Source organism: Aquarana catesbeiana, linkage group LG04, assembly GCF_042186555.1.
Source record: "Aquarana catesbeiana isolate 2022-GZ linkage group LG04, ASM4218655v1, whole genome shotgun sequence".
Lineage (NCBI taxonomy): Eukaryota > Metazoa > Chordata > Amphibia > Anura > Ranidae > Aquarana > Aquarana catesbeiana.
The window spans coordinates 559,603,215-559,629,158 of record NC_133327.1 but is presented as its reverse complement, the minus strand read 5'-3'; the positions used below and the strand labels follow the sequence as shown (position 1 = coordinate 559,629,158).

Below are 25,944 nucleotides of genomic sequence, written 5' to 3'. Positions count from 1 at the left end.
AATAAAAAAAGAGACTGGTTGTTACTGGCAACCATAGAACATGACAAATAATAAAGCAGTTCCAGTGGACACCCCATAAAAGCATAGGGCTCATAGAAGTGCAATATGAATAAATGAGTGACTTGTATAGCGCTACCTATGCGAACTGAATTGACCGCCGGTGTCCATCTGCGGTATAGCACAGTCCTTTGCCCCACGCACTTACAAACACATACACATATTTGGCCAATTTTTTTGACAGGATCTAATTACCCTACCAGCATGTCTTTGGAGTGTGGGAGGAAACCAGAGTACCCAGAGGAAACCCACACAGGCACAGAGAGAACATGCAAACTCCAAGCAGATGGTGTCGTGGTCGGGATTTGAACCAGCAACCCTATTGCTGCTAGGTGAAAGTGCTAACCACTACACCACTGTGCAAGTGCAATAGGCAGGGCATATTTCTGAACATTATAATTATTACTCACACTGCTATTAGAGATCAATATGCCATGGATTGCAATAAAACTAACTTTTTTCTTTATTCAGTTTAATCTTGTGTGTGATGACTCATGGAAGCTGGACCTTTTCCAGTCATTTGTGAATTTTGGATTCTTCCTTGGCTCTTTGTTCATCGGCTACATAGCAGACAGGTACGGTTCTACGTGCCATGATATCTATTAAATATAATGTGAAAATAATACTTCTCTTTTTTTATATTTCAGGTCTTACTGTAACTGTTTCTGATTTATTCTGTCCTCTAGAGAATCTACCTTCATTAATAACTCTAATTTGTGTCTGCAGATTTGGTCGCAAACCGTGTCTTTTAATTTCTCTCTTCATCACTGCTATTTTTGGTGTTCTTGTGGCATTTGCTCCAACGTATCCATGGTTGATTACCTTCCGCTTTATTCAGGGCTTAGTCAGCAAAGGTAGTTGGTTGTCAGGATATATTTTGGGTAAGTTATAAAATGTAACTAAAGATCTGCTGTTTTGTAGCTGCCGTAATGTTATAAAGAAGGGAAGGGTTTATTTTTGTCTAAATTGCTAGGTCAATTGTTTTGATGTGTAAAATCAAGTGTCATGCAGATGATGCAACTTAAAATCAGACTACAGTGGGATATGTTAAATCATTTTTTCCTTGTTCATACTACCAAAATGGACATAAAAACTTAAATTCTGAGCCTAAACTTGGTTGTACATACCTTTCAGTACATTAGCATCATGGAAAATTTCTTCTCTGCACGTTGCCTAATGCTGCATATTCATGAACAAAAAAGGCACATAAACAAGATATTAAAGGATTTTGTAGGGGCATCTGAAAACACACACACACACGTGAAATGGCTCTAAAACTGGCAATACCCATAGCACCTGTAATTACATTTTTACCAGCTTTTGATAGCTGATACAAAGTGGCTGATTAAACATCGACAACCTACTTTTGATCAACGAGCAACGTATGCATTAAAATAGATTTGATAGAATAACTGTGAAAAAAATGTTTCAAAACAGAAATCCCTTTCAGCATTCTAAAATTTTTGCTGCATTCGGCATCAGGATTTTGTCAGGAACTTACCTATGCTCTGCTTGCTGTGTCCAACAGTTGCATTTGCTGCTGTTTCTGTCTCTTTTTGCTTTAGGCCTAATTCACATTTACAGGCTCTCCAAATCTGATCTACAGAAGCTAAATGCCCAGTGTGCCTTTGTGTTTATTCTTTTTTCTGCAGTCTTGCCCTGCTCATTGCACTCCAGGTCTCTTTCCAATGTTAAGGGACATCTGCCCCATTTATCTGTTCAGGTGGGCTGTGTACTGGGATGGGTGTACACTTGGAGGGCACAACTCCCGATCGATCTAGAATGTTGTAACCCCTCTTGTGTTAACCCCAAGCAATACTCATCCCCCAACATTACTAGGGGTAACCATTTGACTTTGAACTTCTGGCCCATGTAATGCTTGCTAATGCCAGAAGTTCAGGAGGACAGAGCTGAGGAGGTTTGGCAACTATCTGTATGATGATCCTCTATTTTTTTGTGAACCTGGAACTGCTCTGTTCTATCAGATTCTGGGCACTGGCATATAAATTAGAGCAGAAGTAGGGTGCTGCTACCCAATATGATCAGAAGATTGTTTAGAGCTACCTGGGTGCGGAAAGGCAGTCTCACAGCTGCAGTAGCAATCATGAGAAAAGATAGTCCGCAACTCCTTGCTTGCTCTTTAAAATCTTCAAAATGTATTGATTCTCCATAAAAGATACAGACAGCAGATGTAAACGCATTTCAGCCTTATGGGCCTTGTTCACTACAAAATTTTTTGTAGTTAAGGAGGTTCGCAAGGCTGAACCGCGTTTACATCTGCTGTCTGTGTGTTTTATGGAGAATTGTTTTATGGAAAATTAATACATTTTGAAGATTTTAGAGCGCAAGCAAGGAGTTTCGGACCATCTTTTCTCACTTGCATATAAATGGGATTTAAATGAAAAACTAGAATTAAAAAAAAAAAATCACAATACTTCTTTTAGAGAAACTTCCATATACAGGGGTTCAGAATTTGAAAATTTTGTGTAATATTTCACCATTTTAAGAATGTCTAAAGCCAAAACATTTTCTTTTTTTACCTTTTAAATAGATGAGGTAATGGGTTAAACTTGTTAGTTCCTTTCTTTTTGTCTTTTCTGTCCATTAGGGCCTATTTACATTATTATATTGCGTTTGTACATTTTTTGGTGCATCAGGCAGCCCATTCAATAGAATGGGTTGCCTTAAGGCAGCGCACTTAAATGAATGGCATAATGCTTGTTAACACGAGGCATTGATATGAATGGGTATTTCATGGAACTCCCCTCTCTTCCTGTTCCAATGCCAATTACAAATTTTCGATTCTTCCGTTCTTTCTGTCCCAGTGGAATGTTTGCCAGGGCAAAGTTGCTGAATGTCCTCAGCGAAGAGAACAATAAAAATCTGACAGGGTTTTTAACTTTTTCTTAATTTTTCCTAATTTTTTTTAAAAAAGTTTTGGAATTACATACACTACATACACAACAACAACTTAAAGCTGATCTCCATTCAGTGAACTTTCATAATGTGTTTGGACCAAGTTGGGCCAAATTAACTATTTACTTCACTAACAGATGCAGTGGCTATGTGTGCTGTATAAACTGTATGTAGCCTCAGCCTCTGATTGGCAGAGGCAGGGATGAGGACATCATTCAGCTGCCTCTCTACCTTAGCCAATCAGAGGAAATGTTGTATTCATTCATATAATTCAATGCTTCCCCTGAGTGGCTGAGCAGCGTTCAGCCCAACTCAAATTTGTTCCAGGAGCGGAGGTGTCCATCTCAATTCCAGCACAGCGCTGTATACTGTAAGTAGCTGAGGCTACATACAGTTTACACAGCCCACACAGCACCTGCATCAGTCGGTGGAGTAAACAGTTTACTTAGACAAACGTGGTCCTAACAAACTATTTAAACTTCACTGAAAAGTTCACAAGCTTTCTGATCAGGCCCACCTGTCAGTTCAGACCATCCAGTCTCCTATATGGAGCGGCGCATATCCGCTGACAACCGCTGCCATCCAATCTGATCCTGTCTGCAAAATCCAGACAGATAATGGTCCTATTTTCTATCTGTCTGGCAGATCGGATCGGATAGGATCAGATGAAATGGACAGGTGGTCCGTTTCCACCCGATTTGCCCATAGAGGAGAGGGACACTGTGTCTGTGTCCACTCTGCACAGCAGAGCAGACAGGACCTGTCACCCGCCTGCTCAGCAGTCATCAGAGGAGCTCCTAATTCCTCCCGGGGCTCCGCGACACCAGAAGGAAGATCACCTCTTCCCTTTCCCTCCCTGCAATCTTCTGGGACACGTCATGCACAGTGCATACCCAGGTGTGAAGCCACAGCCGGGCACCAACAGTAAGAATGTCAGCGCCTCGGAGAGGAGGGGGAGAGGAGCCGGGATTCGTACACCTGCATCGCTGGACCGTGAGACAGGTGAGTGTTCGATTATTAAAAGTCAGCAGCTACACTTTTTGTAGCTGCTGACATTTATTTATTTTTTTCGGCAGAACTTTGCTTTAAGATGTATTGTATAGTGTATTCTTTTTTTTTTTTTTGTACAAAAGAAGTTGTTGCCAACATTGTCTTCCAAGAATTGTTTAATGTACAATACAGTTTCCAGATGAAAAAGTGAAAAATTGCAAACACATATTTATATTTAAAATTTTTTGACAAGTGGTTATTTAACCCTTTCATGACTAAGCCTATTTTTGAAATTTGGTGTTTACAAGTTAAAATCCATATTTTTTGCTAGAAAATTACTTAGAGTTCCCAAACATTATATATATTTTTTTAGCAGAGAATCTAGAGAATAAAATGGCGATTGTTGCAATATTTTTTATCACACGGTATTTGTGCAGCGGTGTTTTAAACGCAAATTTTTGGAAAAGGGACACTTTCATAAATTTTAAAAAATCCAAACAGTAAAGTTACCCCAATATTTTTGTATAATGTGAAAGATGATGTTACGCCAAGTAAATAGATACCAAACATGTCACCCTTTATAATTGCACGCACTCGTGGAATGGCGACAAACTACGGTACCTATGAATTTCCATAGGCGACGCTTGAAAATTTTTTTACGGTTACCAGGTTTGAGTTACAGAGGAGGTCTAGGGCTAGAATTATTGCTCTCGCTCTGACGATCGCGGCGATACCTCACATGTGTGATTTGAACACCGTTTACATATGCGGACGCGACTTCCGTATGCGTTTTCTTCGCTGCGTGAGCTCGCGGGGACAGGGGCACTTTAAAAGTTATTATTTTTTTTTTAATTTATTTTATTTATTTTTTTACTTTATAAATTGTGTTTGTGACAGTAATAGGTGGTGACAGGTACTCTTTATGGAGGGATGGGGGGTCTAAAAGACCCCCCATCCCTCCTTTACACTTCAAAGTATTCAGATAGCCGAAAACGGCGATTCTGAATACTGTGTACTTTTTTAAATTCGGCGCCATTGGCAGCCGAGTAAACGGGAAGTGACGTCATGACGTCGCTTCCGCGTTTACAACGAGAAGGCTGGAACGAAGCCGCTCGCAGCTTCATTCCAGCCCGCCCCCAGCCGCCGAAGGTACCCGATTGGACACCGGGCCTCCCGATCGCACGGGAGGCCCGGGTAACAGCGGCGGGAGGCGGCGGGAGGGGGGGGATGTCCCCTCCCGCTCCTCCGGTATAACAACCGAGCGGCTTTTAGCCGCATCGGTTGTTATACACGGGTAGCCGATCGCCCGCTGTAAACAACGGTACCGGGATGATGCCTGCAGCTGCGGGCATCATCCCGGTATAACCCCGGAAAGCCGAGTACGCATATCTGCGTACGGTCATCGGGAAGGGGTTAAAATATAACTAAACCCAAGAACAAACATTTTATGTATTGCAACTTACCATCACTTGTATGTAGTGGCTGAAATTGTTTATATTTTTCGGGCTAAGAACATTTTTTAGTAAGTAGAGAAATTGCCTGTTGATCTTGCCAGACATGCAGTGTCTTTGTCACTTCTTGCGAGATGAAATGAAATCAAAAACAATGTTCTCTTTCCTGTGTAAACTACTAATCCCATCACCCCATGTAATGGAGATTAAAAAGTTTGAAGTCCAGCCTTTGTGGCAACCATGGCTTAACACAGCACTACTAAAATGATCAAAAACTTTTGTTTATGGTAAAAAAAAAAAAAAAAAATCAGGACAAAAAAGGAAAAACTAGCTAAGATAGGTAGCTAGGTGAAAGGAGTTAATAAAGTGAATCTTAATGTAAAAAATAAAGATGGGTGAACAGGCAGGATTTTTAATGTAGAAGAGACATGCATTAACGTTACCTACAGTGCCTTGAAAAAGTATTCATACCCCTTGAAATTTCCATATTTTGTCATGTTACAACCAATAACTTAAATGTATGTTATTGGAATTTTATGTAATAAACCAACACAAAGTGGCACATAATTGCGAAATGGAAGGAAAATGATAAATGGTTTTCATATTTTTTTACAAATAAATATGTGAAGAGTGTGGCATGCATTTGTATTTAGCCCCCCTAAGTCAATACTTTGTAGAACTACCTTTTGCTGCAATTACAGCTGCAAGTCTTTTTGTGTATGTCTCTATCAGCTTTGCACATCTAGAAAGTGACATTTTCGCCAATTCTTCTTTGCAAAATAGCTCAAGTTCTGTCAGATTGGATGGAGAGCGTCTGTTAACAGCAATTTTCAATTCCTGCCACAGATTCTCAATTGGATTTAGGTCTGGACTTTGACTGGGCCATTCTAACACATAATTATGCTTTCCATAAACCATTCCATTGTAGTTCTGGCTGTATGTTTAGGGCCATTGTCCTGCTGAAAGGTGAACCCCTGCCCCAGTCGCAAGTCTTTTGCAGACTCTAATGCCACGTACACATGAGCGGACTTCTCGTCGGACTGAACTTGGAAAGACTTTTTAATGGAGCTCTGACGGAGTTCCGATGAAACGGACTTGCCTACACACGATCCCACCAAAGTCCGATAGTTTTGAACGTGATGATGTACGACCGGACTAGAAAAGGAAGTTCAATAGCTAGTAGCCAATAGCTGCCCTTGCGTTGTTTTAGGTCTGTCGGACTAGAATACAGACGAACGTTTTTTTGATAGGAATCGAGTCCATCGGAAAGATTTGAAACATGTTCTATTTCTAAGGTCTGTCAGATTTTTCGACAGAAAAGGTCCGATGAAGCCCACACACGATCAGAATGTCTGACGGATTCGTTTCGTCGGACCTTTTCTGCCGGAAAGTCCGCTCCTGTGTACACAGCATAACAGGTTTTCTTCTAAGATTGCCCTGTATTCAGCTCCATCCATCTTCCTATCAACTCTGACCAGCTTCCCTGTCCCTGCTGAAGAAAAGCATCCCCACAACATGATGCTGCCACCACCATATTTCACGGTGGGGATGGTGTGTTGAGGGTGATGTGCAGTGTTAGGTTTCCGCCACAAATAGCGCTTTGCTTTTAGGCCAGAAAGTTCAATTTTGGTCTGATCTGACCACAGCACCTTCTTCCACATGTTTGCTTTGTCTCCCACATAGCTTCTTGCAAACTGCAAACCTGGAACTTCCTCTGGCTTTCTTTCAACAATGGCTTTCTTCTTGACACTCTTCCATAAAGGCCAGATTTGTGGAGTACATGACTAATAGTTGTCCTGTGGACAGATTATCCCACCTGAGCTGTGGATCTCTGCAGCTCCTCCAGAGTTACCATGGGCCTCTTGGCTGCTTCTCTGATTAATGTTCTCCTTGCCTGGCCTGTCAGTTTAGGTGGACCGCCATGTGTTGGTAGGTTTGCAGTTGTGCCACACTCTTTCCATTTTCGAATGATGGATTGAACAATGCTCTGTGAGATGTTCAAAGCTTGGGATATCTTTTTTTATAACCTAACCCTTCTTTACAGTTCTCCACAACTTTATCCCTGACCTGTCTGGTGTGTTCCTTTGCCTTTGTGATGCTGTTTGTTCACTAAGGATCTTTAACAGACCTCTGAGGGCTTCACAGAACAGCTGTATTTATACTGAGATTAAATGACACACAGGTGGACTCTATTTACTAATTAGATGATTTCGGAAGGCAATTGGTTCCACTAGATTTTAGTTAGGGGTATCAGAGTAAAGGGGGCTGAATACAAATGCACGCCACACCTTTCAGATATTTATTTGTAAAAAATTTAAAAACCATTTATGATTCTCCTTCCACTTCATAATTATGTGCCACCTTGTATTGGTCTATCACATAAAATCCCAATAAAATACATTTAAGTTTTTGGTTGTAACAAGACAAAATGTGGAACATTTCAAGGGGTAAGAATATTTTTTCAAGGCACTGTACCTGCCTGTCCGCCCCTGTACAGTGAGCTGCTTGTGTAGAAAATCAGCAATGTTAAAGTTGACTGAACTCCATCGCAGAGGATGTGTGGGAGTGACTTCAGAATGGACACCATATTGATCGATACCTGGAAGCTGGCTGCTCAAAGATGTCAACAGCTGGCGGTGAATTCCAGGATGCTGCATCGCTGAAAGGTGAGTATAGTTCCGCTGTAATAAGGGCTAATTGGAGTTCACTGGATGATAATTGGTTAAATAGTAAATAGTTGTGTTAGGAAGAAAACACTCCAAATTTTCAGGTTTCGTAGCTGAAGTTATAACGCAAAACAGCAAGACATACAAAGTACATACAAGGCAGATCTGGTACATCCTTGCTCCATAAGTGGTTAAAAATAATAATTATATTTAATATTGCAATACTAATACATGTAAGTGTAAAATCAAGATAATCACAGCATTTCAAATATGTCTTACTATTATTACCACAGTTGCAGAGTTTGTTGGCTTGGATCACAGAAGAACTGTCGGAATTGTATACCAAGTTGCATTTACTGTTGGACTTCTGGCACTTGCAGGCGTGGCTTATGTCATTAATAACTGGAGATGGCTGCAGCTGGCAATCACTCTGCCAAACTTTATGTTCCTGGCATATTACTGGTAACATTCTGCAATTTTCTATCACAGAAATCAGCTCAAGCCAAATATGAAATAGCACATGCAAAGTAAATTATAATGTATAACTTTTGAAGCCAAACTGAGATAATACCTACTTCATATTTGCTACATGTTCCCATTCACATAGCATACCTTAAAAATGTTTTTTTTTAAATTCTTTATTAAGACTCCATGACTTCAACATCCCACTTAGTTCTTCCTTTTTAGTAATGTTTATTAGGGGTCCGTGAAGTACTGTTTGTCATAACTAACCTTGTTTGTACTGTGCTTGCAGATTTCACTATTAGTTGTAAACTAGATGTGCAGTACTGTTTGTCCTAACAAAGATCTCAAGTCTTCAGTGTTTCATTGTATGTTATTGCTCTGTCTCCCAGTGTTTCCCCCTCCAGTCTGTCCCTGATCTTTACACTGCTATAAATGCAAAGAAATAGAAGCTATCTGAAGTGTTTTATGTATAAACCTGCTCCAAAGAACTAAAAAGGTAAGAAATATTTTTTTTTAAATGATGCTTTAGGTATGCCATGTGAATGGAAACACATAAAAAAGTGGGTGTTTTGCTTGCTCAATCTAATCATTGCAAGTGTGACCTCTATACCTGATCCAGCTGTGGTGAGATAGCTATAATTTATAATCTCAGCAGCATTGGTAGACAGTGACCCGATCCAAAATCTAAAACTTCTAAAACTTGTGCAGATCCTCACAGACCTCAACCTTAGATCAAAAAGGGGGGTGGGACTAGCTATACAGAGAATCCCCTAGCTATGGAGTGAGGAAGGGACACAATTATTTAAGGGCAAACAAACAGACAATACTTGTGTAACATGATAGTAGGGGGATTTTTCAAATTTGGAGAAAATACACTTCAAATAGACCTTTTAAAATACAATGAATCTAACATTAGTGTTGAAGTAAAGGCAAGTTGTGGTATTCAAGATAAATGTTTTAGTTCTCTTTGTTCCTATGCAGCTCCTTCGATTTGATAGTGAAGTAATAAGGGGAGGTTCTTCTTCACATGGAGTGATCACTACTTGGATAAAATTAGGCCCTCTGTACAGATCAGACTTAGGCTGGCCAGACATGGTTCGAATCTTGGCCGGTTCAGCAGGAACCGGCCGAGATTTCAACCAATAATGGGCAGGCTAAATGTACCATGTTGATTGTTCGATCAACTTGGGTACTACCAGCCTGCCTGATTCACTTCCAATTAAAGCAAGCGGCTGCTATAGCCGCTAGCGTCAATCACTGTCTTTTCCCGGTGGGGGCGGTTTCCCCTGCCCGCCGGCAGAAGACAATATCTCGGCAGGAGGGATTCCTCTGTCAGCACAGTCTGTGGCTGCAGGAAAGAAATTCACACTGTCTATGGCCTGCCTTAGAATCCAAGGAGTTTTCTGACTACAATGGCTGTACTGTAGCACTGTAGTTACTTTAGTCAAGGTCAGGTTCACTTTTAAGCAGAGGCCAGTAGCTATAGCAATGGAGCAGCACCCACCGACAAGCAGGACAGGTATACAAGCAGGTCACCCTGGCTGATGATATGGGTTCACCTGAGGTGCAGGATCTAAGTAACTAACCGGTATTCACCAGAACTCCTGATGGTGAAGATGGGTTTTGCTGCATGTTAGTACCAGATCGCAGTCCTCAGGATTGCCGCACCAGGAGGTGAGCAACCCAGGGTCCAGTACCAGATATAGCAGGAAAGAAATCAAGCAGAAATGTAGACAGGAAACAAGTCAAAGTTTGGTAATAAATGGTAGAGAAGATACAGACGGCAGCAGGAGAGACAAAAGCAAGATATTGGCTGGAAGGAGCACAATAATCTGGTAAACAGGAAGTGCAGAGACATCAGGAAGTTCATAGGAGGAGCAAAGAGTTCAAGGTTCAAGACAAACAAGATTCAAGGAATTGTGAAGGGAGCTGTCCAGCATTCCAGGTGGCTCAGCAAACAGAGTCATTGCCAGACACAGCCAGGGCTGGTGCAAGAACTTTTGACACCCTAGGCGAAACCTCATTTTGCCACCCCCCTTGACTCCACCCCTGATTCCACCCCTTTGCCTTGCCCATGTAACCCATGTGACCTACCTGACCATTACAGTGACCTACCTGACCCCTACACTGGCCTACCTACACTGACCAACCTTATCCCTACACTGAACTACCTACACTCACCTACCTACACTGACCTACCTGACCCCTACACTAACCTACCTGACCATTACACTGACCTACCTGACCCCTACACTAACCTACTTAACCACTACACTGACCTACCTGACCCTTACACTGACCTACCTGATCTTTACACTGACCTACCTGACCCCTACACTAACCTACCTAACCACTACACTGACCTACCTGACCTTTACACTGATCTACCTGGCACCTACACTGACTTCAACAACAACCTACCTGACCATTACATTGACCTACCTGACCCCTACACTGATCTACCTGACCCCTACACTGACCTACCTACCCCTACACTGACCTACCTACCAATACATTGACCTACCTGGCCACTACACTAGCAAAGCTAGAGTAATAAAATGAGAGGGTTTTTTTGGGACTTTACATGAATCCATGGCCTGGTAAGGTCATGTATTTCCATCCCTGTTGAAGTCAAAATTAGAGGGGAGCAAGAGAGTGGGACTTTACATGAAGCACATGGTTGCAATAGAGTAAATTGGTGAATGTTTATGAAATTTATTGATTATTATATAGTATATACACACATCTAATGCTGGTATCAATTGTAAATGATAAACATGGTAATAACAATAAACATGGTAATGACATTCACCAAAAGTATGATTGTATAAATCCATAAAGTGCAAAGTAGTGCCTGCAGGACCTATGGCCTCACTAATCCTGTAGAAGTGAGTAATACATGATGACTTAAAAGCCTAGGTATATATTAAAAGAAACACGGCATCTGGTAGCTCTGCGTGTTTCGCGGCTTTTGAGCCACTCGTCAGGAGAAAGCGCGTGATGTATCTATAATAAAGTTAAATATGAATAGTCTGATACGTACACACGTGGACAGGGGTAGGGTAACGAGCACCCCATACCAAGTGCATGCTTACTTACTGTAGTTTGTTTATTAATGGTATGGTGTCGGGCACTGCAAGCCATCCAAGGGCACCTCCAACTGGAATCTATGGCAGACAACTCGGCGGGGACAACCCACACAGGCATCAACCAGGGCAGGCATGGAACCACGAGGCACTCCTGTGTGTGGAGTGAAAAAATAATGTGAGCCTAGGAAGTCACTATAAGAGATAAAAGTGAAGGTGAGAGAGTGGGCAGGGAACCCGTGCTGGTGAGAAGGGAATGGCGTGCAGAGGTGAGGACTGACAACACTAAAGCTAACCATAAGCTGGGATAGAAGTGTGAGTGAAGGAAGTGGTTACCCCCCAGTGGCAACTGGGAGGTGGGAGTGAAAAGGCCAGAGGGAAAGTGATAGTGAGTGCAATATTACCTAATGTGGATGAAGAAACCAGGGGGAGGGGAAAAAAACGAAGTCCCAAGCTGCATGGAGTTCGGTGTGCAGAGAGCCCCAAGTGCCAAAACCACCCAGGGAGACGCCCATATATGCGCCACCACGGAACAGCCCACCATCGTCATGCTGTGTAGCAGGGTGCAAGGAGGGGCACCGTCAGCCATGCAGCCATCTACCCGGCAACCGGCACCGACATATCTCCCATGTTGCTCACGAGCATAGAAACCACCTGCATTAGGCATGCGGTGCCCTAGCGTGGAAATGCGTGACGTTGACGCGCAGTGACGGCGCATCCTCCACCCAAGCGTCATAAGAGGCGGGGGATGGGAGGAGGCCCATAAGGCGTGTCACAGCTCCCGGACAAGGAGGTAATCAGTCAGACGGCATAGCAGCCCGACCATACACACTACCAATAACAACAGCGAACTGAAGTTACATGTCCATAATGAACTGTAAGAAATGTATAAAATAATACTAATGGGTAACGTGATACTATTGATAAGAAGGCAGGTCAGATAAACCAGGGGAGACTAACATTAGATCAATTAAATGCAAGAGGGTATAATAAAACTGAACCAATAGGGCATTACCACGTGCTTCCATCCCTATTTAGAGTAATAAAATGAGAGGGTTTTTTTGGGACTTTACATGAAGCCATGGCCTGGTAAGGTCATGTATTTCCATCCCTGTTGAAGTCTTAAAAGCGTTTTGTGGCTTTTACCTACCCCTGTTCACGTGTGTACATATCAGACTACTCATATATAATTTTATTATAGATACATCTTGCTTGCTCCTGACGAGTGGCTCAAAAGCCATGAAATACGTAGAGCTACCAGATTCTGTGTTTCTACTAATATATACCTAGGCTTTTAAGTCATCGTGTAATACCCACTTCTACAGGATTAGTGAGGCCATAGGTCCTGCAGGCATTACTTCACACTTTATGGATTTATACAATCATACTTTTGGTGAACTATGGAATATTATTGAGGTTATATCATGAGATACCAATGTCATTACCATATTTATTGTTATTACCATGTTTATCATTCACAATTGATACCAGCATTATATGTGTGTGTATACTATATAATAATCAATAAATTTCATGAACGTTCACCAATTTACTCTACTGCAACCACGTGCTTCATGTAAAGTCCCACTCTCTTGCTCCCCGCTTATTTTTGACTCTAGCAAAGCTAGAGCGGGTACTTCTGAGCTCAGTTGGATCAGGGAGAGGAAACATTGAGCATACGCACAGTTTGAACGGCTCGGTGTGGCTACTAGGGGGCACATTGATGTGATATTCAGGCTGTCCTGCAAACAACTGAATAAAGGAGGATGAGGGGCCAGCAGTTTTTCTGGAGAGGCCCCCCAGCAGCTGCATCTGTGATGGGAGGACTCTCACCATTTACAACAGCAGGAGCTCTGGTATGGACTGTTCATTGGATATGGAATTTTCATAGGGGGATCTTCTGGAAGATGAACTCACACTTTAAAGCCTAACCGAGATTTTGATTTTGAGCTAAGAACATTCCAGCTGCATCAAAACAAAACGTGTTCAAAGTCTTTTAGTTTTCTAACTCTGGTTCTCTGCAGAGTATGTATACAAAAGATATGCTGCGCTAAGGTGAAAATGTCAATCTGGAGATTATTAATGCATATGAGGTATACTGAAAATACCGCATAACCGGCTTACCCAGCCACAGCAAGGCACAAAGGATATATATATATATATATATATATATATATATATATATATATATATATATATATATATATATATAACAAGTGATTTTAAAGTACAATGTGTAAATAATATACTAGATGTATACCATTAGAATGAGAGTAGCGATTACTGAACTACTACCTGTATATATAATGGATGAAAAAATCATTTATATAGTCTGAAATTTACAGTGGAAAAAAAAAAAAAAAAAAAAATATATATATATATATAAATAAATATATCACAGTGATAAGTGCAAAATACAACAAAGTACCAAGTGCCACACAATGAGTGTGAATATCAAATCTAAGATGTGGTATGTGATTATTAAAGTCCAATATATGAAAGAAATGCACATAAAGTCCTTAAAAACAGTCCATAAAAAATCCAACGTGCGTGCATTTATCTTAGTGCTTAGTGCTCAGAATTCCATGCTCAAGTGCCATCCAGTGACCCCCCGGGGACAGCCGCTCACCTCAGAGCGTGCGACTCAGCTGTGAGACTGAGTCTAAACACGCTTATGAGCCATCCCACGGCTCAGTGATGGAATCCAGATACACAGTTTTCAGCAGCAACTCCACAGTTAGGAATAAAGGAAAAGAAAAACTGGATAGTGTGATATCGTTTTTAAATATTTATTAGGATAAAAGCTCTCTACATTAGGGTACTCACATTTGCAAGGTGCGTGAGTGCACCAATCTGATAACAGTCTCCAAAGTTTGCCTCAAAGTTTGCCTGTCAGGAGGGATAAGCTGTGCATCGCATCTCAGTAGAGTGAATGGCTCCGTGCTCCATCCTGGCCCTTCCCCTACGCGTGTTCGACACAGGGTCACGTGTCTGATGAAGGCTGGATAAGCCGCTTATGCGGTATTTTCAGCATACCTCATATGCATTAATAATCTCCAGATTGATATTTTCACCTTAGCACAGCGTATCTTTTGTATACATTGTATTGCACGGCATATGAAACGTTCTGCACGGGCAGCTAGGTGATTTCCACATTTGAGGCAATATACCATTGTGGCTCACAAAATCCCCTTTTATCCATCTCTGCAGGGTATGGCATGCCCTCTGCGAAGTCAAAGATTATGTTGATGGCTCAGGTGAAGGGGGGGGGAATTGCACCTCTGCAAAGAGACCACTGCTTCCATACAAAGAACAAGGGTCCATCTCTACAGCATTCTGGCAAGAAGCCAGCTTTTCTACTCAGGCTGTGTCTCATTTGTAGAGAAGATGAACTGTAAGACTTTCAACTCCTGCAGCACTCATTGGTCCCTCCATGTCACTACTGTCTCCTGCAGTGACCTGGAGGAACCAGCAAAAGATGTGGCTGACCACTAATAATGACACAGTGGAAAATATTGGTTTTCTAGTGGAATTCGGGGGACGGTTATGGATCAAATCAGAGCAGCGCTCAGTGGTTCTGGTGGCAAGAGAGGTGTCCTGTGTCACCTCCTGCACTCAGTAGTTTCCTTCTCCTACTGTCACATTAACTGCCACTGTCACATTAATACAAGGCTCAGTAGCGAAGAAGTCAGCAGGAGAAGACAATGAGCGCAGTGGGGGACACAGGAGATCAACACTCAAGGAAGTGAAGATATTCTGCCAAAATCAGTAATTACTGTATTTGTGTTATCCAATGCAGCGCTTGGTGACCATGGCAAACCCATGATTTTTAGCTGCCCAGTTAAGTCAGATACAGCAACAGTTCTGTATCTAGCTAAAAATTGTTCTAATGTCACATGGCCCTTACATTAAAAAGTTCATATATTACAGGTGTGTTCCAGAATCACCTCGATGGCTCCTATCCCAAAACCAGAAAGATAAGGCCAATGAAATTATCAAGCAGATTGCGAAGAAGAATAAGAAACCAATATCCAATACTTTACAGGTGAATATCTCTGTTTTTGTCATTGCCATATGGAGCTAGGCCCTGCCCCATGTTATGTAACTGCTGAATGCCAAAGTCACTACTACCCACTGAAGTTCTAGCATTTGACAGTTGTATGGCAGGTGACAGACAGCAATGGGAGTCTGTAGAGCCTAATTTTTACTTAGACAGATGTTTAAGCTCCTGGTAAAATCTTGTGCCTTGATTTCAGGGCCTCCACAGGAACACAGGGATTGGTTTGAAGACAAAAATGGGCACTTGCAGACAGGGTCATTCTAAGAACAACGTAGCAGTCCAGGGCCCAGAACAATAAAGTTAAGAAGAATAATAACTCTGTACCCAATACATTAGAGGTGAATATTCTGTTCTTGTGATTATGAAGACACACATAGTTTAAACTCGTGGCATGGCGCTAAGCCCTGCCCCATGCTATGTACCTGTTGAATGCCAGAGTCACTACTGCTCACTGAAGTTCTAGCATTTGACACTTGTATGAGAAGTGACAGGCTTAGTTATGGGAGGAAGCGGATCTTAATTTTGAGTTTTGTAGATGTTGAGGCCCCTTGTAAAGTGTTGAGCCTAAGTTTCAGGGCCTCCACTGGGACATAGGTATTGGTTTGAAGACAAAAACAGGTACTTGTAGACAGGTTCAGACTACCCACAAGGCAAGGGCCCAATGCCCGGAGAGTGAAGAGGGGCCTGGCCACTGTTAAAAAGCATCCATCCACTTGTGTCTGACACCCTCATATAATGTCCTATCATGTAGAGGCCAAGCAACCACAAATATCTAATTAACAATGAGCGTGCTACCTGTCAGGTGCAGTGTGCAGATTGTTAAGAGTTAGTTCACCTTTTTTTTTTAAAAGAAAAAGTGAACTAATGCCGCGTACACACGAGCGGACTTTCTATCCTACTTGGTCCGGCACACTTTCCGACGGACTTTGTCCGCCAGGTGCGCCGGACTTTAAAACGGACGGACTTGCCCACACACGCCGGGACTTTCCGGCGGGCTAAGTCCGCCCGTCTTTCCGACGGACTTTCGCCGGAGTTCCGGCGGACTTTCAGAATGAACGGACTTGCCCACACATGGACAAGTCCGTTCATTTTGAACGTGACTCAGGTGCGACGGGACTAGAGAAGGATGTCAATCTTGCCGCTTTTATCGGCGAGATTGACACCTTGCTAGCCCCGTCGCGGGGCATACCAGGCCCTTAGGTCTGGTATGGATTATAAAGGGGAACCCCGCTACGCCGAAAAAACGGCGTGGGGTCCCCCTAAAATCCATACCAGACCCCGATCCGAGCACGCAGCCTGGCCGGTCAGGAAAGGGGGTGGGGACGAGCGAGCGCCCCCCCCCCTCCTGAACCGTACCAGGCCGCATGCCCTCAACATGGGGGGTGGGTGCTTTGGGGGAGGGGGGCGCCCTGCGCCCCCCCCCCCAAAGCACCTTGTCCCCATGTTGATGAGGACAAGGGCCTCTTCCCGACAACCCTGGCCGTTGGTTGTCGGGGTCTGCGGGCGGGGGCTTATCGGAATCTGGGAGCCCCCTTTAATAAGGGGGCCCCCAGATCCCGGCCCCCCACCCTATGTAAATGAGTATGGGGTACATGGTACCCCTACCCATTTACCTAGGAAAAAAGTGTAAGTAATAAAACACACTACACAGGTTTTTAAAATATTTTATTAAACAGCTCCGGGGGGGGGATCTTCCTCCGGCTTCGGGGGTCTTCTTCCGGCTTCGGGGGTCCCTCCGCTTCATCTTCTCCCGGCGTCCGGTTGGTTCTTCTCCGCTCTCCGGCCTCTTCTCCCGGTGTCGCAGGTCTTCGGCCGGCCCCTCCGCTCTCTTCATGTAGCTCTATTGCGAGCGGAGGTCCGGACTTCTGGGCTTCTTGGCTTCTTGGCTTCTCTTCTCTTCCCCCAGATGTTGACACGACGCTCTCTCCGGCTGGACTGGTCTCTGAGGGCTGCGTTGTGACTTATATAGGCGGAGACCCCGCCCCCATATGATGTCACAGTCCTTGGGCATGCTGGGACTGTGACGTTTTAGGGGGCGTGGTCGACCACGCCCCCTAAAACGTCACAGTCCCAGCATGCCCAGGGACTGTGACATCATATGGGGGCGGGGTCTCCGCCTATATAAGTCACAACGCAGCCCTCAGAGACCAGTCCAGCCGGAGAGAGCGTCGTGTCAACATCTGGGGGAAGAGAAGAGAAGAGAAGCCAAGAAGCCCAGAAGTCCGGACCTCCGCTCGCAATAGAGCTACATGAAGAGAGCGGAGGGGCCGGCCGAAGACCTGCGACACCGGGAGAAGAGGCCGGAGAGCGGAGAAGAACCAACCGGACGCCGGGAGAAGATGAAGCGGAGGGACCCCCGAAGCCGGAAGAAGACCCCCGAAGCCGGAGGAAGATCCCCCCCCCGGAGCTGTTTAATAAAATATTTTAAAAACCTGTGTAGTGTGTTTTATTACTTACACTTTTTTCCTAGGTAAATGGGTAGGGGTACCATGTACCCCATACTCATTTACATAGGGTGGGGGGCCGGGATCTGGGGGCCCCCTTATTAAAGGGGGCTCCCAGATTCCGATAAGCCCCCGCCCGCAGACCCCGACAACCAACGGCCAGGGTTGTCGGGAAGAGGCCCTTGTCCTCATCAACATGGGGACAAGGTGCTTTGGGGGGGGGGGCGCAGGGCGCCCCCCTCCCCCAAAGCACCCACCCCCCATGTTGAGGGCATGCGGCCTGGTACGGTTCAGGAGGGGGGGGGCGCTCGCTCGTCCCCACCCCCTTTCCTGACCGGCCAGGCTGCGTGCTCGGATCGGGGTCTGGTATGGATTTTAGGGGGACCCCACGCCGTTTTTTCGGCGTAGCGGGGTTCCCCTTTATAATCCATACCAGACCTAAGGGCCTGGTATGCCCCGCGCTCGCCGCAATAGGAAGATTTGTTTTTCCTATTGCAGCGAGCGCGAGATGCAATACCATCCCCTCGTGTCGTATTTGGTCTGTCGGACCAGCCTACACACGAGCGGGCTTTCCGTCGGACCAGCACACACACGAGCGGACTTTCCGCCCGAAACTGAGTCCGACGGAAAGATTTCAAACATGTTTAAAATCTAGGTCCGGCGGGCTTTTGGGAAGAAGTCCGCCGGAAAAGTCCGCCGCCGCCCACACACGGGCGGATTGTCCGGCACACTCTGGTCCGCCGGACCAAGTATGCCGGAAAGTCCGACCGTGTGTACGCGGCATTAGACTCTCCTTACCCCACCAGTCCCTGCTGTACTTACCTCCATGGGTGATGACCTGTCAGTATCCACACAGTCAGTGCAGCTGCCAGAGGATTTAAAATCCCTGCTCTTCTCCCTCTTTTCTCTACATGGCTTCCGAGATGGATCAGAGTGATACTCTGAGCCTGCCCTGACCAATAAGAATTTCTCTTATTGGTTCCAGAAGCCCTGCAGAAAGAAGGGAGAGAGGAGAGGGGATTTCAAATTCCCAGACCACTACATCGGCTGCATGGGCACTGACAGCCTATCACCCTTGGAGATAAGTACAGTAGGGACCAGTGGTGAGGAGGCTGTAGGGTGTTAGTTCACCTTTTCTTTTTATATGAAAAGGTAATCTTATACTATAAGTCTAAACTTGTGTCTATGGAGCAGCAAAAGAGAGATGCAGAGTCTTCTGCAACACACTTGTGATTGTACAATCTCCTTTAGATCTACCAACTGTGTAGAGGAAGGGCCTGCCCAATTGGATACATATTGATTGGTTAGATTAGGTAGGTCCCCCTATTACAAAATTTTGATAAACCTAAAGTTTATTGTAGAAAGATTGTGTCAAGTGACTATATCAGGCAAAAGTGACAATCGCAAATCCGGCAGGCTGGTTATACCCAAGTTGATTAATTGCTCAACTTGGTACATTTAGCTTACCCATACATGGTTCGAATCTCGGCCAGTCCCTGCTGAACCGGTTGAGATTTGAACCGCCTATGGCTGGCCATAGAGCTGTTGGCTAGTAATGTGAAAGTTTAACAGATCTTTAAAGTCTTCTATTCTTTCTTTTCTATATATTTTTTTATAAACACAAATACACACACATGTTTGATTAAGAATCACACAGATTTAATGGGCCCCAAGTTGTAAATCTGCCTGGGGCTATGTTTAGATTTCATTGAACTCTACTTGTCACCACCATTATGTGCCAATATTACAGCATGTTTGGTACCACAAAAATGTTTTAGTTTAGTCAGGTTCATGTTAAATTCACTTTTCATTCAAAATATGAAAATATCATCATGAAATATTGTAACTATTGGATATACCCACAGATGATTTTCCTTATTATATTCTAGGCTACACCAGGCAGAAAATTCTAAAGGTATAGAGTTCTTAAAGTGTTTTGCCATACATTAATGCTATTTAAGATTCCATATTTTATGTAAGTTTACTTTTTTTTAATTACAGAGTCTAACTGCAAATGAAGACACTGGTGATAAACAAGTTCCCTCTTTCAAAGACCTTGTCAGAACTCCCCAGATAAGAAAACATACTTTCATTCTAATGTACATCTGGTACGATACATTTATCTGTAAACTGAATTTGCACAACTACAGAATCCTTTAGCAGTAGATATAAAACTTTGTTATTTTATTGTTTTACATACTTAAATTAAATTAAAAATAGGCTGATGCCCAACATAACTGCTGCCGTTTTGGTCCAGTAGTAATGTAATAATGTAATAATGTATTGTAGCCAGAACTTTGAATGTTATTAGCTTCAAGCTTTTTAGTCTCCGTCATTGATTTTGCCAATCATTTTCCACGAGGTACAGCTTAAACATTCTTACTGTAAAGAACCCTTTCCAAAATTGATAGTAAAACATAATTTCTTCTACATGTATCTAAAATCCCTTTGTAAAGTCCTTGGGAAAAAAAAGCGCAGTTTGCCAATTGTTTACTGACCTTGAATATATTTAAATGGTAGTGAAGTCATATCTAAATCATCTTTTTTGGAAACTAAATATTTTCTACTTTCATACCTTTTATCAAATTTGTTGCCTTCCCTTGAACCCCATCCAAAACTCAGAACATTTCATTTTTTTACTAGGTAGAATGAGACCCCATCCTCTAGATGTTACTTTACAAGTGACATTCTATATTAACAATACAGATAATCAAATATTATGTAAGGATCACATCATTTTATTTCCCTTTTATTAATCTTGAGATTTTGCTTGCTTTAACAGTTGCAACTTGGCACTGAGTAATGCTGCTTTGTAAGAGGTCTACAAATATAGGTAAGCACATAAGGTAGGGTCTTGACAAAGTCAAAAGGCCTAACTACAAAGTTAATTTATTTAACACATACAGTGCCTTGAAAAAGTATTCATACCCCTTGGAATTTTCCACATTCTGTCATGTTACAACCAAAAACTTAAATTTATTTTTTTGGGATTTTATGTGATAGACCATCACAAAGTGGCACATAATTGTGAAGTGGAAGGAAAATGATAAATGGTTTTGCACATTTTTTACAAATGTAGCGGTACCCGCGTAGGGGCTGCTGAAAGTTGTGGCACCCTGCCCAGCCCAGCATTCACTTCGCAGTCACTTTTGAGACAATAAACAGTCCATGAGGTTATTTTGTATTTTTATTGAGGGATTTGAACTTGGATAGGGATGGGTGTATATCGGATGCCCAGTAGAACAAGCAATTGGTTGATTGTATATCAATCAGATGGGACTATATACACTTGACTTACTCCAGTCTCCTCCAGCACATCACTTGCTTGCAGACTGTTACTCTCTCGCCCTCTCCAGCACATCATTTACTCCAGGCACAGCTAGCACATGGTTAGGCCCAACCCTGACTCAGTCAGGCCCCAGCAACTGCCTTTTGCAGGCAAGGACCGCGGGTCCCTCTCATGTAGCAAAAAAACTGAAATAGGAAGTCTTTTCGTGCTAGCTGTCCTATGGTGGACTACTGCTCCCAGTAAGTCCTCTTCAGACCCTGCCACCCCACCTGGCTGCAGCTGCCTGACTCCACTGCCCGTGACATCATAGTTCCTACTGCTGGCTCTGCACCCATCCCAGACTGCACACTGCCAGTCCTCTCAGGTGTGCCTATCCAGTCCTCCCGACTGTGCTTGTCATTTACTGACCCTCCTGGCCACATATACACTGGTGGTTGCCTCCTGAATACTTGCCTGACAGTGCTAGCTCCTGCTGCCCTCTCTGACTCCTCTCTGTGCCTCCTGTCCAGATCCTTAATGCGTTCTTGAGGGATCATTCCTGCACCCAAGGCCCAGGCCCAAGGTCACCCCCCCAGATTATGGAGTGCCCTCAAAGTCCCAGACAGCCTAGCACTCCATCCTCATTTCTTCCACCTGACAACAACGCCTCAGCTGGGCTGACCCTGGGTATATCAAGGAGGAGTGCCCCCTGCCAATCCGAAATGGGGATTGGTCAGGGCTCCCTGAGAAACCTCAGACAGCTCCACCTCTCTTCCCCTCCTCTCTTCTAGAATCCTCTAGAAGCCAGAGGGAAGTAACTCAAAAGTGATGCTATCTGTGAGTCACCAGCCTACTCTGAACCAATCCCAGCCCACACAGATCAAAGCAAACAGGCCTAGTTTCCAGCTAGGCCCGCCTAAATTTACCTATATTCACCAAAAATGTCACCTCTAGCACCTACCTAAGTAGAGTGTGCTGCACAAATAAATATTTGAAAAGTGTGGTGTGTATTTGTATTCAGCCACTTTTACTCTGATACACCTAACTAAAATCTAGTGGAACCAATTGCCTTCAGAAGTCACCTAATTAGTAAGTGAGTCCACCTGTGTGTAATTAATTCTCAGTATAAGTACAGCTGTTCTGTGAAGCCTTCAGAGGTCTGTTACAGAACCTTAGTGAACAAATAGCATCACGAAGGCCAAGGAACACACCAAACAGGTCAGGGATAAAGAGAGAAGCAGCCAAGAGTCCCATGGTAACTCAGGAGGAGCTACAGAGATCCACAGCTCAGGTGGGAGAATCCTTCCAGAGGACAACTATTAGTCGTTCACTCCACGAATCATTGTTGAAAGAAAGTCATAAAAAGTCCCGTTTGCAGTTTGCGTGAAGCCATGTGGGGGGCACAGCAAACATGTGGAAGAAGGTGCTGTGGTCAGATGAGACCAAAATTTAAAAGCAAAACACTATGTGTGTCAGAAAACTAACACCGCACATGACCCTGAACACACCATCACCACCGCGAAACATGGTGGTGGCCGCATCATATTATGGGATGCTTTTCTTCAGTAGGGACAGGGAAGCTGTTCAGAGTTAATGGAGCCAAATACAGGGCAATCTTAGAAGAAAACCTGTTAGAGTCTGCAAAAGACTTCAGACTGGGGTGGAGGTTCACCTTTCAGCAGGACAACGACTAAACATACAACCAGAGCTACAATGGAATGGTTTAAATCCAATTGAGAATCTGTTGCAAGACTTGAAAATAACTGTTCACAGATGCTCTCCATCCAATCTGACAGGGCCTGAGGTATTTTGCAAAGAAGAATGGGCAAAAATGTCTCTCTCTAGATGTGCAAAGCTGGTCCCCAAAAAGACTTTCAGCTGTAATTGCAGCGAAGGGTGGTTCTACAAAGTATTGACTCGGGGGCTGAATACAAATGCAGCCACACTTTTCACATATTTATATGTCGAAAAAATTGAAAACCATTTATCATTTTCCTTCCACTTCACAATTATGTGCCACTTTGTGCTGGTCTATCACATAAAATCCACATAAAAGGGGTATGAATACTTTTTCAAGGCACTGTATACTGTAGGTATACACTATAGTCACAAGATCACACAGAAATAGCTTCTTTTATTTCTGGATTTTAAGGATAATACACAGATATTTTAAATCAATTATTGTCTGTTTTATGAAACAACTAGTATTCTTGAAAGGTTTGACTTAAATTATAGAAGGACTCCCTTTCAAGATTTTCAGCTTTCCCACAATGTATGTAGTGCCACCCCCGAAGGAGCCACTTGGTGAATTTGGATTCTCTGATCTCCGCCTCAACTCCAAGAATGACCTTGGCCCCTCTGACACACCAGGTTAAATAAAATTACTGCAAACACATTTAAGGACACATGCGGTAAATATCGTTATCCTGGCCGTGGATTATCACCAAAAATAGACACACACTGATAAACAAGTTGAATATATTAGCACGGTTTAAAATATATGGAAACTTACAACACTTTTAAACCTTGCTACAAGTAACTAATAAATTAGGAAAGACAACCTTTAATATTTAGCAACTGCAGGTATAGAAAGGACAGTAATCTATATGCCCTTAACACAGGCGCTGAAAGGGAGGAGAGAAGAACTTCTCAGCTCCTTCTGGGCTGCAAACACCTTTGAAATGCAAACACACAATGAAAAGAAAAGGGTTACACAAGTACAGTAAGCACAGTTCTGTAATGTTGTGGGTCCTGAGGTGAAGAATACTTCTGCTATCAAATGGTGGGGCCCTTGTTTTAAAAGAGTAGGCTTAAACAAGCTTGCATGGAAGAGTAACCCTTTAGAATGTTCTGTTAGAGATTTAAAAGGGCAAACTACTAGAGATGGCAGCTCCAAACAAGCATCCTGTAACACTAAAAAGGGAAAAGGGTGTCTGCATGCAGTGTCAGTATGGTGTCAAGAAGGATGATGAGTTTGCACCCTCTCACCAATCCTCTGTGCGATGATACAATGATAATCCCAGGTGCTGGTTCAGGCTCCTGATGCTCCTAGCAATGTTGTAAGGCACTGGATCCCCTACTGAGGGTCGATGATTGGTAGCAAAACTCACAAGGTGAAGAGGGATCGGCCAACCCGATACCTGGATGGATATTGCGATCCCTGAAACGGCGTGGGTCATCTCCGCTGAGCTGGGTCACCAATCAGGGTTCCTGAGCTTAACGGTGGCAGAACATGTGGGTGACACCAATCCTGGCTCCCTTCTATCTTCTTGCAGCGCTCTCCCGGTCATCTCAGGAAAAACGTGTCTCTCTCTCTCTCTCACTCTCTGGTGGAGTTCCACCACAGTTTGGTCACCTCACCACACGCTCTCTCTGACAGTCTTTGGAAAGTCTTGGCTTTCTCTCTCTATAATAGGTCACACACTCTCTGTTGCCTCTCTCTCCTTTAGCTTGATGCTGGTACCTCAACCCGCTCTCCTCAGACAGCTCTCCCTCCCTTAGATCGCTCTCTCTCCTTTAGATGGCTCTCGATGTCTTTTAACCTGATGCTGGTACCTCAGCCCACTCTCATCAGACAGCTCTCCCTCCCTAATAATAGGTCACACACTCTCTGGTGTCAGTGTGTATCTCTCTCTCCCCTCAGCTTCAAAAATTTCTCTCACTCTCCTCACATTCCTCCTTTTTCCCGGGCTTCAGGATATCCCTCCTCCTCTGTTGTGGCACACAGTCCCTGGTGTCAGCATGTGTCTCTCTCCCAACTCTGGCACCTCTGTTCCTTCTCCTTACACACTTTTCCTCTCCTCACTGTTAATTGTCATTGTGTCGCAGCAAAGGACTTTTTGAGCCTTGGTAGCTCCCTCTCTTTTAAGCAATCTCCTCTCCTCTTTCTCCTGTCAGCACTCTCTCTTTCTTTTACCTCAGTACTTCCCTCTCTTCCATCCCCTCAGCACTTCCTTAAACTCCCCTTTTTCCCAGTATGCTCTGTGTCTCTGAGTTTTTCTGGAAGGACCAGTCAGCATCTCTCTGTCTCCATCTTGTGCAATATTTTCCCAGGTTGGAAGGATACTGTGGTATATTTGATTTTGATGGGCAGCTGAGCCTTTTAGTAACCATAGTAATGCCTCGTACACACGATCAGAGATTCCGACAACAAAACCGTGGAATTTTATCCGACGGATGTTGGCTCAAACTTGTCTTGCATACACATGGTCACACAAATTTTGTCGGGAAATTCCGATCGGCCAGAATGCGCTGATGTACAATACGTACGATGGCACTATAAAAAGGAAGTTCAATAGCTAGTGCGGCTCTTCTTCTTGATTTCGAGCATGCGTGGACTTTTGTGCGTCAGAATTGTGCACAAATGCTCGGAATTTCCGACAACAAAGTTTGTTGTCGGAAAATTTGAGAACCTATTCTCAAACATTTGTTGTCGGAAATTCTGACAGAGAATGTCCAATGAAGCATACACACGGTCGGAATTTCCGACAACAAGGCTCACCTCGAATATTTCCCATTGGAAAATCCGACCGTGTGTACGA

The 25,944-nt window shown here is 43.6% G+C and overlaps 1 protein-coding gene across 1 annotated transcript in view; it reads left to right on the top strand.

Moving 5' to 3' along the window:
- Positions 1–25,944, top strand: part of LOC141140615 (solute carrier family 22 member 2-like) — a 94,862-nt gene that overhangs the window by 28,832 nt on the left and 40,086 nt on the right. The window contains exons 2-6 of the mRNA XM_073627995.1: positions 529–632; positions 784–938; positions 8,374–8,542; positions 15,562–15,676; positions 20,137–20,243. Of these exons, the coding sequence (XP_073484096.1) occupies positions 529–632; positions 784–938; positions 8,374–8,542; positions 15,562–15,676; positions 20,137–20,243 (650 nt within the window). The remainder of the gene's footprint in view (positions 1–528; positions 633–783; positions 939–8,373; positions 8,543–15,561; positions 15,677–20,136; positions 20,244–25,944) is intronic.